Source organism: Pan troglodytes, chromosome 16, assembly GCF_028858775.2.
Source record: "Pan troglodytes isolate AG18354 chromosome 16, NHGRI_mPanTro3-v2.0_pri, whole genome shotgun sequence".
Taxonomy (NCBI): Eukaryota; Metazoa; Chordata; class Mammalia; order Primates; family Hominidae; genus Pan; species Pan troglodytes.
This window is the reverse complement of record NC_072414.2, coordinates 88,557,550-88,576,295: the sequence shown is the minus strand read 5'-3', so window position 1 is coordinate 88,576,295 and position 18,746 is coordinate 88,557,550. Positions and strand designations below refer to the sequence as shown.

The following is an 18,746-nucleotide window of genomic DNA, read 5'->3' as shown; positions in this document are numbered from 1 at the left end:
TATTTGCAGTTTTCCTATTTTTCTTTTTCTTAAAAGTATCCTTAAAGACAGAAGACATTTTAGTAAGTAATCATGGAGGCATCTCCCACTCAAGACTAAGTTTGAATTAATGATTTTTTTTTTTATACCTTAGGTCCTCACAAACAATGTGCTGAGCTTCATCTATGTCAAGAATTAAAGGATTTTCATTTGCTAGGCCTTTTCAGGTTATGTATCTTTAGGTTAAGAAGGAGGTTCAAGGATACAAAATGCTAAAGCTATGGCTCAGGTGGCATTTATCCACATGGGGATGCATGCTCCTTCTAAAGAAAACAAAAATTGACAAGTACAAAATCATGTAATCTATTAGGAATATTCAATGACTATGTTTTCTTGAGATAAATAAAACTGCTTTTCGCAGTGTGGGAACTCCTCAAAGAGCTAAAAACAGAACTAACATTTGACCCAACAATCCCATTACTGGGTATATACCCAAAGAAATATAAATTGTTCTACATTAAAGACACATGGTAGGTGTATGTTCAACAGCAAAGACATGGAATCAATCTAAATGTCCATCAGTGGTAGACTGGATAAAGAAAATATACATCATGGAATACTATGCAACCATTAAAAAGAACGAGATCATGTCCTTTGAAGGAACATGGATGTCTTTGAAGCCATTAGGTTTCACTCAATATATCTAGATATGGATATATGTTCAATCTGATATCAGTGTCTCTTATTAAATCTTGTTCATTATTTCTTAAATAGTTCCTCTTCACCATCATCTCTTTGCTGCTATTTCTAATTGTTTTTCACTTATCTCAGGGTGTTTATTATGCCTGTGAGGGAAAAGCAAGAAATGGTGTTGTCCGGATTGCTATACTGAAATGACTCTGCCTCCATGAAGTCCTTTCTTACTTCAGTCCTAAAACTATGGGACCTAGGCTTTGCCCTTCCTGGCAATGCCCGGTTCCCTAGAAATAAAAATGGGTACCTGGGAAACAGTTAAGGAAGAGTGAAAACCTAGAGAAATAAGGATAACAAGACACCGAGGCACCCTTCCTGCTGCTGTAGCAGTTGAGCAGCAATTGTAAATAAGTAGTTTCTCCTATGTGCAGAGATATGGCTCAAACCAAGGTGGAATTCCCTGTGTCAAATGAATACATGGTTGTCATTGACCAAAGTACAGGTGGTACTTGGTGTATTTTTTAATAGAAAATGATATGCTCTGGATATGAAAAGTATTTTGTACAAGAATAAAATTTTAATCCTTATAGGCCTAGATTTTTTTTTCTAAGTAGTTTTTAAAACAAAAATATACAATTTAAAATTTATTTTGTTCCAAATTTTAAGATAATCTTTCATTTCATACCCGCTCATTGCTAGTTGTACCAACTGTATTCCCTTGCTAGTATTTTTTTTTTATTGTTAGAAACTCAACTTTTATTCTGAGTTAATCCTCTAGATAAAGTCTTAAGTCTGCCAAACTACTATTCCCCCCACCTTTTCTTTCCCCAACCATCAAGCTCATTCTAGGAAGTATGTCACTCTACCAAAAATGATTGAGTTGTGTTGGGCCTGGAGAAAAAGTCGGGCAAAAGGAGCCTTTCTTGTGGCTGCTGATAGTTAAGTTCATCCACCACCACACTTGGAGCTCGACTGGAGTCGCCACGGGGCTTCGTCTGTCTTTGTGGCCCCACAGTGCTCACAAGTTCCACTTCAGCTGTGCCAATAGGTGGTAGCAGATTATTTCGACTCAGGGGCATTGGTGAGGGAGAGGAGAGCGATTTGGCTGCCGCTGGGACTTGGGCTCCTCTGAGGATTTCTTCCACAAGTCTTGGTATTCCAGCACGTGAATGGCTTGTGCTTATCGGATGAAGGATTCGTGGCGATGGATTGCGTCTCTTGGTGGACTGCACTGTGTGTGACAGAGATGATGTACTAAAACCTCCACAGCTCGATTTGGCCAATTTCGAGTTGAAAGGATGGTACTGGAACCAGGCCTCATAAGTAGCTTGTCATCAAGATCTAGGAGCTTGTCCATTAGGGAGAGATTTCTTGGCTGTAGAGGCATCCCATGAACCAAGAGACCATTAACATTTGGCTGATGACTACTTGCTTGACAGAGACTCATTGGATTTGAGGTAACGGACAGCACCTTAGACTGTGGCACTCGTGGTAACACCAAAGGATGTGGCTCACTCAGCACACAGAAACTTTCTGAATCGGGTCTGGTAACTGCAACATTACTCTCATCATGGTAGGCAAATCCTTCCCAGTGACTACGTGTCAACTGCTCCATACAGCTCACAACCTTGCTCCATACATTGTCAAACACATAAACAAGGACATCTTCTTTCATGCAGTAAAATGGAGCAATGGGAGGATACCCTAATTTCTGTTTCTCTGTAGCTGCTTCTGATTTCTTCCCATGAAATCCCTCTTCCATATCTGTGTGATCGAATGCTAGGTATTCCTCAATTATTCCTTCGGAGATGATTATAGAGTCTTCCTCCTCTCTTTCCATAGAAGAAAAGCTGGAGGATTTGGCAATAGAAGATGCTTTATGAGCATACGAAGATGAAAAATGTAACTTCTTTCCCCTTATACCAAATATAGTAGAATCTCTTTCTTGAGACAAGGTTGTTTCATATGAAGCTGAAACAGCAGAGGAGGATCTAGGATACAATCTATAACCTTCACTTGGAGTGATTATCTGCCTACCTAGAATCCTGAGGTGAGGAAAGCTAGCTGTCCACTGTTGGCGCTCTTCTTGTAGACTCTTGGTATGCACACTCAACTTCTGCTCATACAAGAGTTCATCAATGGCTGTGAACATTGCCCAGGCTTTTTCAGTGGCATTTTGATCGAGTTCACCATATTCCCAGGAGAAGTCTGAGTTGCCTTCAGTAGATATCCCTGCGCCTGTATAACCTGGAAAAGCAGACAGTGAATTCCCAGCATCGGCTGATGTAAAAGGTGATTCTCTTGTGATGTCAGACTCGCTTTGGGAACTTATGTCTTTCTCATGACTGTCACTGGTGGGGGAAATTTCCTCCAGCTTCTCGGGAGGGAGATGATGGTTAAGAGCATGTTTTGTTATTCCTTTCAGCTCCAAGCTCTGTGGCATCGCCTTCCCGAGTGTATCTGGAGATCCCCCTCCTCCTCCTCCTCCTGCTCCTCCTCCTCCCCTCCTCCTCCTCCTCCTTTTCCTCCTCCTCCTCCTCCTCAGCCTCGACCCGGGCGGGCACGCCAGGTTGGTGTCCTCCGGGCCTGGCCCTCCCGCTGGCTCCGGCCCGTCCCCCTCCCACTATCTACTGGCCCCATCTCGCCCCGTCGTCGCCTAGACTCCGAGCCGCCACCTCCCCAGGGTCCCCACCTCTCCAGTCCTCCGACCTCCCTGCTTTCTTCCCTTGCTAGTATTTCTAATAGCATGCCCTAATCATTTTATCTTTCGGTATAAATCAATTACAATTAAAATAGAGTTTGATAAATCTCAGTGGAGTATTGTTTAATGTTAAAAACATTTTTTCTCAAGAGATCAAGTGTGATTAACTTCAGTAAGAGGCTAAAAGTTCAAATTATTCTCAGTAGAGAGAAATAGTCACAGTTACATTCCTTACGGAATATTTTTTTCCATTTCTAAATGCAGAATGTCAAATCTGCAGTAGTTTAATTTATTCCAAAGCAAATTTAAGTTTTTTCTCAAGTAACATGCATGAATGTGAGGACTGATCCAACGGGGCCCCACAGAGGCTGCCAGTAGATTATGATCCCCTAAGCGGAAGCTCCTGAAAGAGATAGGAATGTTGAATTTTTGCAGGTGCCACTTCGCCTTTTTGGTCCGATTTTCACTTGCCACAGTGCTTTTGAGAGTGATCACTGTTGTATGTATTGGTCATTGCTTCCTCTTTGTTGCCTAATAGTATACTATTGCTGGTATGTATTTACCATTAATTTTTCATTCACTGATTAATGGCTATCTGGTATGTTTCCAGATTTGGTAAGTATAAAATCTGCCAGACCATTCAAATATATTTAGCTATATGGACATGTGCATTCATTCTCCCAGGAGTGGAATTGCTAATCATGTGTTTAATTTTTTTTTTTTTTTTTTTTTTTTTTTTTTTTTTTTTTTTTGAGATAGAGTCTCCTTTTGTCCCCAGGCTGGAGTACAGTGGCGCGATCTCGGCTCACTGCAACCTCAGCCTCCTGGGTTCAAGTGATTCTCCTGCCGAATAGCTGGGATTACAGGCATATGCCACCAAGCCCGCTAATTTTTGTATTTTTAGTGGAGACAGGGTTTCACCATGTTGGTCAGGCTGGTCTTGAACTCCTGACCTCGTGATCCGCCTGCCTTGGCCTCCCAAAGTGCTGGGATTACAGACATGAGCCACCATGCCCGGCATGTTTAACTTTTTAAGGAACTGCCTTTTTCATCAGCGATGGTGGTGGAAAAGTCTTTATCTAAGAAAACTGCATTACAATGATAACAGAAATAAAACATTTATGAGAGTGTCATTGTTTAGCTCCTTGCCAACACTTAGTATTTATTGTCAGAGTTTTTGTTGTTGTTTTAGTTTTAATCATTCCAATATATGTGTAATGGTAGTTTAGTATGGATTTAATCTGTTTTTTGATTACTAATAATAATCTTGAGCAACTTTTCATGTGCATATGTGCTATCCCTGTCTCTTCTTTGGTATAGACAAAACATCAGTAAAGTTTCAGTTCAAATCTTTTGTCCAATTTTCATTAGGGATTTTGTTTTCCATTTATTGAGTTTTAAGAGCTTTTTAAATACACACAGAATATGTCTTTTAGCAGATATGTATTTGCAAATATATTTTCCCCAGCCTATGATTTGCCTTTCCATTTTCATAGCAGTGTACTTTGAAGAGCAAAAGGTCTGAACTTAATAAACTATAATTTGTCAATTTTGTTCTTTCATTATTCATGCATTTGGTGTTGTATTTAAGAATCTTTGCCTAGTGAATTACAAAGATTTTCTTCCATATTTTCTAGGATAGGTTTTATAGTTTGAGGTTTTACATTTAGGGATAAATTTATTTTGAGCTGATTTTTGTGTATGGTGTGGGGTATCGGTCAACGTTTATATATTTACACATGATATACAATTTCTAGCACCTTTCTTTTTTTATTATTATTATACTTTAAGTTTTAGGGTACATGTGCACAATGTGCAGGTTAGTTACATATGTATACATGTGCCATGCTGGTGTGCTGCACCCATTAACTCGTCATTTAGCATTAGGTATATCTCCTAATGCTATCCCTACCCCCTACCCCTACCCCACAACAGTCCCCAGAGTGTGATGTTCCCCTCCCTGTGTCCATGTGTTCTCATTGTTCAATTCCCACCTATGAGCGAGAATATGCGGTGTTTGGTTTTTTGTTCTTGCGATAGTTTACTGAAAATGATGATTTCCAATTTCATCCATGTCCCTACAAAGGACATGAACTCATCCTTTTTTATGGCTGCATAGTATTCCATGGTGTATATGTGCCACATTTTCTTAATCCAGTCTATCATTAATGGACATTTGGGTTGGTTCCAAGTCTTTGCTATTGTGAATAGTGCCGCAATAAACATACGTGTGCATGTGTCTTTATAGCAGCATGATTTATAGTCCTTTGGGTATATACCCAGTAATGGGATGGCTAGGTCAAATGGTATTTCTAGTTCTAGATCCCTGAAGAATCGCCACACTGACTTCCGACTGGCTGGCTATATGTAGAAAGCTGAAACTGGATCCCTTCCTTACACCTTATACAAAAATTAATTCAAGATGGATTAAAGACTTAAATGTTAGACCTAAAACCATAAAAACCCTAGAAGAAAACCTAGGCATTACCATTCAGGACATAGGCATGGGCAAGGACTTCATGTCTAAAACACCAAAAGCAATGGCAACAAAAGCCAAAATTGACAAATGGGATCTAATTAAACTAAAGAGCTTCTGCACAGCAAAAGGAACTACCATCAGAGTGAACAGGCAACCTCAAAATGGGAGAAAATTTTTGCAACCTACTCATCTGACAAAGGGCTAATATCCAGAATCTACAATGAACTCAAACAAATTTACAAGAAAAAAACAAACAACCCCATCAAATAATGGGCAAAGGACATGAACAGACACTTCTCAAAAGAAGTCATTTATGCAGCCAAAAAACACATGAAAAAATGCTCACCATCACTGGCTATCCAGCAAATCAAAACCACAATGAGATACCATCTCACACCAGTTAGAATGGCAATCATTAAAAAGTGAGGAAACAACAGGTGCTGGAGAGGATGTGGAGAAATAGGAACACTTTTACACTGTTGGTGGGACTGTAAACTAGTTCAACCATTGTGGAACTTGCATTTTTTTAAATAGGCCCTATGTGATTTATATGCTTTAAAGAGGTTCTGTTTTGATGTGTTTCAGGATTTGTTTCAAGATTTAGAGCTTCTCTTAGCAGTTCTTGTAGTGGTGTCTTGGTAATGGTGAATTCTGTCAGCATTTGTTTGTCGAGAAAGACTGTATCTTACCTTCATATATGATGCTTAGTTTCACTGGATACAAATTCTTGGCTGGTAATCGTTTTGTTTAAGGAGGCTGAAGATAGGGCCCCAATTCCTTCTAGCTTGTAGGGTTTCTACTGAGAAATTTGCTGTTAACCTGATAGGTTTTCCTCTATAGGTTACCTGGTGCTTTTGTCTCACAGCTCTTTAGATTCTTTACTTCATCTTAACTTGAAATGGTTTTCTTTAAATCTACCTAATCTTTTCAGTTGTACTTACTAACATATTATCCATTCTCCCCTTTCAACCCTTTTTCTGGCTTCTTTTGGATTAATATAGTAATTTTTACTTTATTTTTCTGCCTCTACTGCCTTTTCTCCAGTGGTTGTCCTAAGATTTACCATATCTGACTTTAATATAATCGTTTACCTTCAAATAACTTTATGAGAATCAAACCACAATATTCTTCTAATTTCTCATTTTTTGTCCTATTTTTGTTATGAATTTTATTTTACATACAATAAAATGATATCAGTTTTTAGACAGTCAACTAACTCAAACTATTTGGATATGATTGTAGATTTAGATACAGTTGTAAGAAATAATAAAGATCATATGTGTGTACACATTACAGTTTCTCCCATTGGTAGCATATTGCAAAAGTACAGTAGAAAATTTTAACCAGAATATCAACCTTGATACAGTCAAAAGACCTCCATCACCACACCGATCCCTCGTGTTGCCTTTTTGTAGCTACAACCACTTATATTCCTGCACCAAACCCCTCCATAACCCCTGACAATCACTAATCTGTCTTCCATGTCTATCATTTTATTATTTCAAGAATGTTATATAAATGAAGCAATATATGTAACTAGGTGAGATTGGCTTTCTCCCTTCAGAATAATTCTCTGAAGATTCATTCAGATTGTCACATTCATTAGTAGTTTGTTCCTTTTGATTGTTGAGTCGTATTCTGTGGTATAGATGTACAACAGTTCATTTAACATTTGCCAATTTAAGGAAAACTTGGTTGCTCAGTTTTGGGCTATTACAAATAAAACTTTCATAAACATTCATCTACAGGTTTTTGTGTGAAAATAATCTTTGTTTCTCCGGAACAAATGCCCAAGAGTGCGGTCGGTAGGTCTTGTGGTAGTTGCATGTCTAGATTTTTAAGAAAGTGACAAACTGTTTTCCAGAGTGGCCATACCATTTTACATTCTCACCACCAATGTATGAGTGATTCTGTTTTTCTGCATCCTTGCAAATGTTTGGTGCCTTATGACTATATTTTATTTTAGCCATTCAGATAGCAGTATAGCGATATCTCATTGTGGTTTCAGGTTTTAATTTATAGTTCTCTAACTGCTAATGTTGAACATTATTTTTAGGCACTCATTTGTCATATATGTATCTATTCTCTTTAGTGAAAAGTCTCTTTGTATCTTTTGTCCATATTCTAATTGGGCAGTTTGCTTTTTTTACTGTTAAGTTTTGAGAGTTCCTTATATATCCTAGATACTAGCCCACTATAAGATATATATTTGGTAAATATTTACTCCCAGTTTATAGCTTGTCTTTCCAGACTCTTAATAAAATCTTTGGCAGAGAAGTCTTTATTTGAAGCCCCATTTATCATTTTTTCCTCATATAGATTGTGCTTTTTGTGTCAGTTCTAAGATCCCAATGCCTAACCTTAGATATCAAAGATTTTCTCCTATATTTTTTCCCCTAGAGGTTTTATAATTATATATTTTACATTTAAGTCTGTGAACCCTTTTGAGTTAATTTCTGAGGAAGGTGTAAGACTCAGGTAGGAAAGGTTTTTTTCTTGCTGTTTTTTTATTTTCATTTTTGCTCATGAGTTTTCACTCTCTCCAGAACCATTTGTTGTAAAGGTTCTCTTCCCTCCATGGAACTGCTTTTGGACTTTTATCAAAAATAAGTTGGGCAAATTTGTGTGGGTTTATCTTTACTCCCTCTATTCTTTTTCATTAATTTGTCTTGTATATATAATATTTATAAATATATTAATATATGAGAGAAAATTTTATAATTTTAAATGTTGTCAAAACATGATTTTTTTTCTGCTGCTATTATAAAGACTTACTTCTAACCTAAGATCAGACATTCATCTACATTTTTCTTTATTTTCTTTTATGTTTTATAATTAATTTAGAGAATTTTTAACTTGGTAGTTTTTTAATTATATGAGTAATATGTTTCTGTTTAATAAACATAACATCTAATTCAAAAGATGCTTTCATGCCTATGTTCTCGTATATTCTGAAAAACCAATTTATACTGTTATGCATAGCATAAAAATATTAAAAGAAATAACAGTGGGAAACATAATTGGCTAATATAGACTAAAAAAAAAACCCGTATGTGTAGATGTATTTGTGTGTTGGGGTGGGGAGTGCATGCATTTGTTGACACTACGACATCCATAAGCTTAACCTCTGATCTCACGCATACAAATAGGCTGCTTAGACCTATGCCCATTCCTTCACTAATTCATTTACCAGTGTATTTCATATCTCTTCTTTTACTTAATAAATATTGCCTCAAGTGGTTCATTTGTTCCATATCCAGAGAATATAGCAATGAACCGAGTGTGTACCAATAAACACTGACTTTGCTCTTTTGTAGTTATGTTGAGAAAGACTCCATTCTACCCTTTTGTTCTGTGGTTTATAAATGGCAGACGTACAAAATGCTGGCACCACTTGCAATTTCTACTAGGTTGTCACTTAAGATACTAAGAACATGCCTCACTAGAAGTGGGGTAGTATTACAAAAGCATCTTAATTATTTTCTCTCTCTAGTTTCTCAGGTGGACTAGGGATATTAGACCTGCACAGGGTAGGGAATGTCTAAATTGGATATTAAAGAGTAACTGGAATTGTAGTAGATAGACGTTGAAGTTAAAGGTTTCCCAGGCACAGGCAGCAACATTAACGGCATAAGATTTGGACTTTGGTGGTGCTTCCATGAAAGACAGAGTTGTGCAGTGAGACCCTGTGGCCAACAGGAGGTGGGGCAGAGAAGATGGAGACTTCTGTCAGCACTGAAGATCCAAAATGCAGAGTCAGAGTATGCAGTATGGATTTGGCAAGGATTGTGAACAACTTTTGGAAGCAACAGTAACAAGCCCTCTTGCAAATGATACTTTTTGTACTCTTCTAGACCTATATAAGAAAAGCAATATATTTTTTTGAATCTAGAATAGCCTTGATTTAAATAACTGACAAAATGGCACAGAAAAGTAAATTAAGGACCAGTCTTACAAATAATGATAAAAACAATACAAATTAAAAATATAATAAAATTAAATGAAATTTAAAAAAGAATAACCCTGAGCAATCAAGTCTAGAGTATAGACCTGAGGAGTACCTGAAGAGATCAAAGGATAAAAACTATATGAAGATCTAAATAAATGCAAAAAGAAATGGACACGGTGGCTCACGCCTGTAATCCCAGCAATTTGGGAGGTCAAGGCAGGCGGATCACGAGGTCAGGAGATTGAGACCATCCTGGTTAACATGGTGAAACCCCGTCTCTACTAAAAGTACAAAAATTTAGACAGGCGTGGTGGCACGCACCTGTAATCCTAGCTACTAGGGAGGCTGAGGCAGGATAATCGCTCGAACCCAGGAGGCGAAGCTTGCAGTGAGCCGACATCATCATGCCACTGCACTCCAGCCTGGGTAACAGAGTGAGACTCTGTCTCAAAAAAAAGAAAAAAAAGAAAAACTGAGATTTCTTTCTGATTTAAAACAAAGAAATAAAACTTGATAGAAAAGGAAAAATCAGATATTCCATGGCAATATTATATGTGTATGTGTGTTTGTGTGTGTGTGTGTGTAAATGTATGTATTTAACATATAGGCTGGCCAAAGTCAAGGCTGAAGGTTGATGTCACCAACAGAAAATAGACTAAAGGCTTATAGAATAATTATGGAAATTTATTTTAGAATGTTTATTTCGTAATTAAAAACTATTAAAGTCACATTTTAAGTATGACTTTACTGTGTAGGGACAGTGATTTCCAGGACTCTCCGCAGCCAGATCACACCTGTGGCCACGACGCTGGATGCTTGCGATACTGTGCGGGCTTTTGCGCCTGAGGTCATTAGAGATATTTGGGGCAGTATCTTGATTTCTCTAAACTTTTTTCCTTCCTCTATGTTCTTCTGTCTGGAATTTACATGATTCATTATGGATGCTATTGTACATAATTTTGACATTGATTTTGATTTTTCTTTCCTGTGAAATTTTGAATGGGCAAAGTTGACATTCTGCTTTTAATGTACCCTAATAAGAACAATGAGATCACATGGACACAGGAAGGGGAACATCACACTCTGGGGACTGTTGTGGGGTGGGGGGAGGGGGGAGGGATAGCATTGGGAGATATACCTAATGCTAGATGACGATTTAGTGGGTGCAGCGCACCAGCATGGCACATGTATACGTATGTAACTAACCTGCTCAATGTGCACATGTACCCTAAAACTTAAAGTATAATAATAAAAGATAAATAAATTAAAAAAAAAAGAAGTGACAAATTCTCTAAATATACTTTTATTTGGAGGATGCCTGTTCTAAATGAATTTAAATAGCTAAAGGTAAATACAGTTCCTAAAGGTTGCTTTGGCTATATAAATGTTAGCACAAAAGAATTTTATGAAGTTTGAAGTTATGATATGCTTTTATTGTTTCTGTTGCATTTCAAAAGAATTTACAGTTATTGGCCTAAAAATGGTCTAACTAAATAATCCACTCGTCATGTTTATAACAACTGTTAATCTATTTTATTAATCATGGGCAAGCTTTTAATAATTACTTTTTCTCATAAAGATAACTCATAATCAACTCATAATCATTAATTATTGCACCATTTAAAAACTATAGTTAATAATACTGTATTGCACACTTGAAATATGCTAAGAGAGTTGATCTTAAGTGTTTTGTGTCTCATCACGCACAAAAAAATTGTAACTATGTGAGGAGATATGTTAATTAGCTTGATTGTGGTAATCATTTCACAATGTATATGTATATCAAAATATCAGGTTTATACGTTAAATATGTACAATTTTTTCTTCTTAATTATACCTCAGTAAAGCTGGAAAAATATCTTACTATCTTATATGTGACCAGTAGCAGATCAACGTACAAAATATAAAATAAAAAATAAAGCATTTGTTCAAAATAATGCAGAATGTTTATCCTTACAAGAAGTGAATATTAAAAGATATTGCAGCATGTTCAAAAGACATATCTTGTTTGTATTATTGACACTGTTATGGTTGTTTGATATCATAGTAGCCTACATGATCATTTGACCACTGATTACACACTAAGGTCAGAAAGTAACCACTCAGATATTCATTCAGTTTCCAAAGGCCCCAGGTCAAGACAAAACCAAATTGTCAATATGGGCAGAATATCAGAACCATGGCTGAACATTTGAGCAGCCCTAATGTAAATGCACGTGTGTTTGTATGTGTGTATATATGTGGCCGCAGATAGATGATAGGTAGGTTAAAAGACAAACTGCATCATCTCTTAAAGCTAGTAAGGATTTAATGTTGTCGTTTTCTTTGAACATCTTGCTTAAATGTTTAATTAGAGTTATTATGTCTAAACAAAAGCCAACATCATGTACAATAATAAAACGCTAGGATCCCAAATAAACTCAGGACCCATTTAAAAATGTCCGCTCACCATTGTTGTTTAACCAGTCACATTATTTAACCAGACAGGAAAGTAATGTCTGGTCAGGGCCAAGGTAGTCAAGGACCTGCCTGGGTAAGTCTATGTTGCGTGGTCTCTGTTTGGAAGCTGAGGGCGTTTGGTCCATTACAGCTGTCAGGACAACCCATGCTCACTAAGCTAATGGAAACCAAAGTCTCATAAAAGAAAATGTAACACTTCAACATTTTCTTCTATTTGTTTGTTTATTGTTTTAGAGTTTTTATCTTTCTATTACATAAGAAATGGAGTTTTAGGTTCACATTAAGTATGAAATATATAGAGCAAAATTCTTGCTACACCCATTTTATAAAATAATGATCAATATTTGTACCAAATGCTTCTCTCATTTATTCCTCACAAAAAAATTACATGCAACATGAATTAGTAGTTACATTTCATAGATAAGGAAATCAAAGCTGCAATTTGCCCAACATCTCACCATAGTTAGACACAGGCCATCATACTTCAAATCTGCATCTTCCCTACTCTTCCCTGATGCCCGTTGGTCATGTTCGCACCTGTTTTCCTTGGCACAAGGTCTGCATAGCTTAATAGAGTAGTGAGGTCCCTGAAAGTCAGAGGATTTGCTGGGGTTTATGCCAGAGCAAAGTTCCATGCATTTCTCAAGACACTTGCTCAGTGCAGCACCTGACTTTATCCTAGAGCAGGGGCTATCGCTCCTGGCAGCCCAGCAACCACACTAAGCTCAGCCTCTGCACAGCCCTGGACTTCTTCCACCCTCTCTCCATTTCTGTAATTACCTCTAAATTTAACACATGGTCATTAATGATGGTGCCTATGAGAATATGATAATATTTTCCTTCCTTTATTGGATAAGTCCATCTGCCTGTCTTTCCCTACATTTTTAACAAGTGCAGCCTTAGATTAGCAAACCATGGGGTTTTTTTCCTGACCCCAGCTTCCATGCAAAGCTTCTGGCTTTCTCTATTCTAAAGTTCACTGAAGTATTTTTCTGCTTTCCTGCAGTTTTTAAGTAGATAATAAGTTCCAAAATTCACCAGCCTTTCGCTGAAAGAAGCTTGTCACGGTGGTTGGTAGCTAATGAAGGCCCCTTTAGTTTATCTTCATCAATTGTCAAATATTTGAGTCCGTGAAGTGGTGTGATGAGGTACAAAGACAGATATTTGAAGGGATTTTAACTCATTTGAGCAATTACATGCTTAACTGCCCTGCAATAATCTGTCAGTCTGAGTCTTTTCTACACAGCACAAGTGGGGAGCGTTAGAATAGCTGGATTTAGAACATAAAGGCTTAGTCTGAATGGAAGAAAGGCACCAGAGAGATTAATTGCCAGTAACAAACAGCAGGGCTGCTTGCAAGTTATATATCACATAGTTACCTACCAGCAGTGATGGGGGCCAGCTCACAGAGAGCAGCCCGGGTTGGGACAAAACAGCCTCTGCACAGAATCCTGAGCACTGCCACCAATTTGCAGGGAGGTAGAGAATTCCATTTCTTAAAAGTATATACTTGCATGTAACGTACACACACATTCATACATGCAATAAAAGCATAATATTGAAAAGTAGCAGCTTTTGTGGACAAACTCATGAATTTAGAGGCTCCTTCTCGGGCTGTTCATCTAATAGTCAACTGAGATTGCTAACCCATCATCCCCACATGATAACAGTGTGATTTATTCAAGTACTACAAATTAAAATAAATAGCAATGACCAGAAAGCCAAAAATGATTTCAAAAAAGAACAAATCACTAGCTGATTTCAAAACTTACCATAAGCCACAGTCATCAAGACAGTGTCGTGTTGGTATAAATGTAGACATACAGACCAATGGAACAGAATAAAATCTCTACATAAAATAAAGAAAAGAATTTCATGAATGAATTTCCAAGCTAAAAAAACAAACATCAGGGAAATGGGTTTTTGTTACTGTTGTTACTGAATGTTGATTTATTTTTTACTACCCTTCCTGGACTTCTGTTTGCTGTGTTGCTTTTCCAGCAGGAGACATCTAAAATGATAGCATGTTCATTATATTTATAGACTATGATGTAGGATGAGATATTCTTCCACTTATTCATGTGTCCATTCACTAATTCACTTGTTTATTCATTGACCTAATATTTCCGAAGTATCCCTTGAAGCTCATTGAGGGGAGATAAAGAGTGTGCCTAGGATGGGGTTCTGGGGACCATGTGTAAAGAAGGTGACATCTCAGGGGTCTTTGAAGACTGGCAGAATGCCTAGGGAAGTGAAGAAGGACAGGCATTTCATGTGGAGCAAATAGCATGAGCAAAATATGGTAAAAAGAACACTGGCTTAGATATAAGGAGTGTCTACCTTGGGAGGCCAAGCTGTGGAAACATGATTAGAAAGTCAGGTTAGAGGCAGAGCATGAAGGGCCTTTAGTGCCACATCAAAGAGGTTGTACTTAACCTGTGGCTGAGGATCCAGCATGGGAAGTTTTGGGGGTAACAGCTATGTTTTAAGAAGGTCTACCTGAGAGAAATTATATGAGGAGAAAAAAACTAAACCAGTAAAATAGCTTTATTGGTATCCCAAGCAAACGCATAATGATAGCGTTGTATGCTAGGAAAGGAGGGATGGAGAGAAGGAAGGATAGTTGGAATTAACAGGACTTGTACTCTGCTTGGATATGGTGAATGATGAAGAGGAAGGCATAGAAGATGGCTCCAGGTTTTGAGCCAGGGTGTTAGAGAGGGGAATTGTTGCCATTAAAAAGGAGGGCTCAGCTCAGGGGAGAGGGATGAAGGGCAGATCTGAACAAGATGACTGTGTTCTCTCAAACAAATAGTGTCCATGGTAGCTGTTCTGGTCCACAGTAGATCAGAAGGCAGAGTTAGGGCTCTAAACAGTGCTCATGGCCCAGGACACAGGTCTCGCGTTGTCTGCACCAGCATCATGGTTGAAACCTGGAGCCTGGGTGAGATGATCAGGGGCAAGCACAGAACAGGGAGTTCCATGGGGAAGAGAGTGGCACACTGATCTTTGGCAACTCTTTCCTCTGTGCAAACCTTGGACTGAGGACTTGCAAATGCATTCCGTTATCTCATGTAATATCCACTGCCGCCCTGCAAGACTCATCTTTATTCCTATGTGGTCAGTATGTGTCATGACCAGGTCTGGCCTGACTTTGAGGGATGAAGAGGCAGGTAAAAAGGAGAGTGAGAGAGAAAATAAGAGGAAAGTTCATCTGTGGAAAAACTGGTAGCATTTCATACATGAAGCAGTTTTCCTTCTGTGTGCTGTAGTTTCCTCCTCTCAAAACATGTGACAGCCTCACAGATGAGAATGGGTGAATGAAAGGATCACGTTCACCAGTAAGGAGCTACTCAGTCCATCTCTAGAGAATAATGCAGAATAGATGTGCAAAAAGAGAAAATTGTCATGCTGAGTTATGCACTTTTTCTGCCACTCTTGAGTCATCTAAATTTTCAAGATTCTCTTTGTGTACCTATTGGTTAGCATATAATTGTTGCTCAATACATCTTTATTAAATGAATCAGTTGACACACAAAAGGCTCAGCAACCATATCTATATGCCTTTGGCCTTAAAGTGTGGATTTAGACCAGGAAGAAATTAAGATCAGTAATAAAAGTGCACTGTAGACAGTTTCTTGGCTGTCTCCATAGGAGATGGCAGGATGAGTGGTGGTGGATGGCCAGGGATTTGCTGTTTCTAAGGAAAAAGTGAAAGGTCTACACTAGAAGGGGAAGCCCTAGAGAGGAATTTAATCATGTGAGAAGGTAGAGAAGCGTCATTTTTTTTCAGCCAGGAAGTGTATATAATGAATCAAACCATTCCCAAGGTATTCATTAAATGGTATTTGATCCCTGTTATTTGAGAGACAATGGGACTTCCAATAGCACGCTTCTGGATTTGCTTACCCATTGGAGAGATAAATTTTTGCTTTTCCACCCATGATTCGCACCCAGCCCCATTTGGGGGCAATGTATTTGGAGTCAGCTTGCCAGCATTAGGAAGGAATTTCTAACATGGAACATACTAGACAAGTGGTCCATCTAGACATTGCCTAGATGACAGGTTTTTCCTAACTAGCCATGTGTTCCATATATAATGTAGTAATGACTGCACAAAAAGCACCCAGTGTGATCATTCTCTTCTCTCCTTCCTCCATCCCTTCCACAAGCAAGTAGTAAGCAACCAATTTCTGCTCCCAGAGCTATGGAAGAACTCCTAATAACAAATGGCATGAATGGAGACCTCCCATTCCCCAGCTAGGTTTAAAGATTTTTAGTCCAAAGCAGCCCAGCCCAAGCTTAAATTTTTCAGAAGTGCCAACTTCACCTTAGCATGCCATTAAATATCACATGGTGCTTTTTAATATATTCATCCATTTTAATAGAAAAATGCTTGGTTTCCAAAATATTTGCATAAAATAGTGCTCTCACTTTGCTATACAACTTGGCACCATACATCGCTAGACTTGCTGCACCCCAATTTGAGAAGCATGTTCTTGGGAAAGAGATGGAAAGTAAGATGACCACCCTCAAATCCCATAGTCTAGTAGGGATGACAAATGGAGAAGCAACAGTATAGCATGATAAAAGTTATGAAAGCAGCACACTTGGAGTCTTTGGGATGGTGACAAGTGCTGCACTCTTGCCATATAGTTTTGTCACACAATTAGGATAAATGGCCTAACCGAGCACTTCCCAGAGACGTTGAAACTGACAAGCTAAGGAAGGTCTTTGATCTATAATGAATATATACCACATCATTTCAGAAAGTTGCATGTAAGACACTTAGTTCTAAACATCGTATTACTGCTCAGGGTCATTTCCAGGTGCAGTCTGCCATCTGCCTACAGCCAGAGTGTGAGTGTCTACACCCCCAGACTGGCCCAGAGTCAGACAATATGTGCTGTTCCTTCCTCTTTGCATCACCCGGGCAAGTCTGTCTCCACAGCACAACTAACCAGCAGCTTGGCTCTCCCTTTCCACATGGAAATGGCTATTCCACCACCTCCAGCTCATCCCAGCCATGGGATTGTTCCACCAACCGGCTACCATGTCTCAGGATCCCTGTGCTTCTAGACAGCGCTCACCTGTCCTGCTGCCGTCACTGTTGGTGTGATCTTTGATTTGAAACAGACAGCTCACACTGAATTTCAAAGTGCTCTAGTAACAGTAACGATATTCCTGGGCACTCTTTGGAGCCCGACTGATTCTGTGGACAGCAGCACAGGAACTCCACATAATCTGTTTATTCCTATTGTCCAAGTGGCAGCATATGGCGATGGCAGAGAGCACACCTATGTACCAATGTGACTTACCGTCATTGGCAGTCGTATGGTACACTCTGATAGCTGCACACAGGAGCACCGTGGGACACTGAATGCCACAGCTATCAGAAAAACAACACATGCCTCTGCTATATGTAACCAAACCCTCCTAAGTCATAAGACATGCACTGTGCTGATGCTTGACTGCTAAATCAGAGACAAGATTTCCTTCATGTCTTTAGCACAGCTTGCCTTTGGAGGGCCCTACATTTCAACAGTTGTGGAAAGGCTCCTCTCTAAAGGCAAACTGATGGGTAACTTCTCTGTTTAATGTCTTCAAGGCTCCCCTGTTTCATAAATGTGAAAGACTGAACTCCATGGTATGAACCAATGCATGAGACATCTCCCTACCCACCCTCTGTAGGGAGCTACTTATCAATCCCCAAACACGTTGTTCTCTTATGCCCCACTATGCTTCTGCTCACAATATTTCTTCTCCCTGGAATGCCATTCCTTCTTCTTCTACATAGGAAACTTCTGTTTGGCCTTCCAGGCCATGCTGGGATGCTATCTTGTCTTTCAGCACAGTGAGTCACCCCTCCTTTGGTCCCCAGAGCATGTGTGGATGCTTCTTTTGCAGCACAGCTTTGGCTACTCCATCCTGATTTATCTGTAGATGTGATTCTCAATTTGCTCTGATTCTCCTGAGAAAAGGGTCACATCTTTGTAACCTTTGTCCTGGTCCTTAGTGGAGTATGTGAAAGGTAGTAGATATTCTACCCTCCTTTTGCGAACTTTGGATTTATTTAGACCTATGAAACACAGGCAGAGCTAGGACTTCCTTCAGAATCAAAGTCAAACAGAAACTCAGATACATCCGGGGGCCAAGTGAGTAGCAGAAAAGAAATGAATAATGTGCACTCAGTGGAGACTTTGATAAACTGAAGCACTCATGACCTGGTTCCAGCGAAGGGGCAGCACTCAGCTCCAGCCAGTCAGGGCCAGGCAGGGCTGTGGGGTCAGTACAGTCAGGTCTTTTGATTCCCATCTACTCCCACCATCACTACACTGAGAGACTCCAGAAATCCACATTTTTGTTTAAATTTTTTCCAACTTTTAAGTGAGAGAAACTAACCTTAAAACCTCTAAGATAATGTTTACAAGAAGCATAACAAATCTGTGAGTAAGATATAACCAAGAAATTGCCAGATTTGAACC

At 38.8% G+C, this 18,746-nt stretch overlaps 1 protein-coding gene and 1 long non-coding RNA gene across 3 annotated transcripts in view; one reads left to right on the top strand and one right to left on the bottom strand.

The window, feature by feature from the left end:
- Window positions 1–18,746, top strand: part of LOC107968435 (uncharacterized) — a 65,060-nt gene that overhangs the window by 33,300 nt on the left and 13,014 nt on the right. The window lies entirely within an intron of this gene.
- On the bottom strand, window positions 1,304–3,134 carry LOC100608823 (primary cilium assembly protein FAM149B1-like). Its single transcript, XM_054667165.2, is given in 2 exon segments — window positions 1,304–1,931; window positions 1,934–3,134. Coding segments are annotated over 2 exon segments (1,584 nt in total). The 5' UTR covers window positions 3,116–3,134; the 3' UTR covers window positions 1,304–1,529.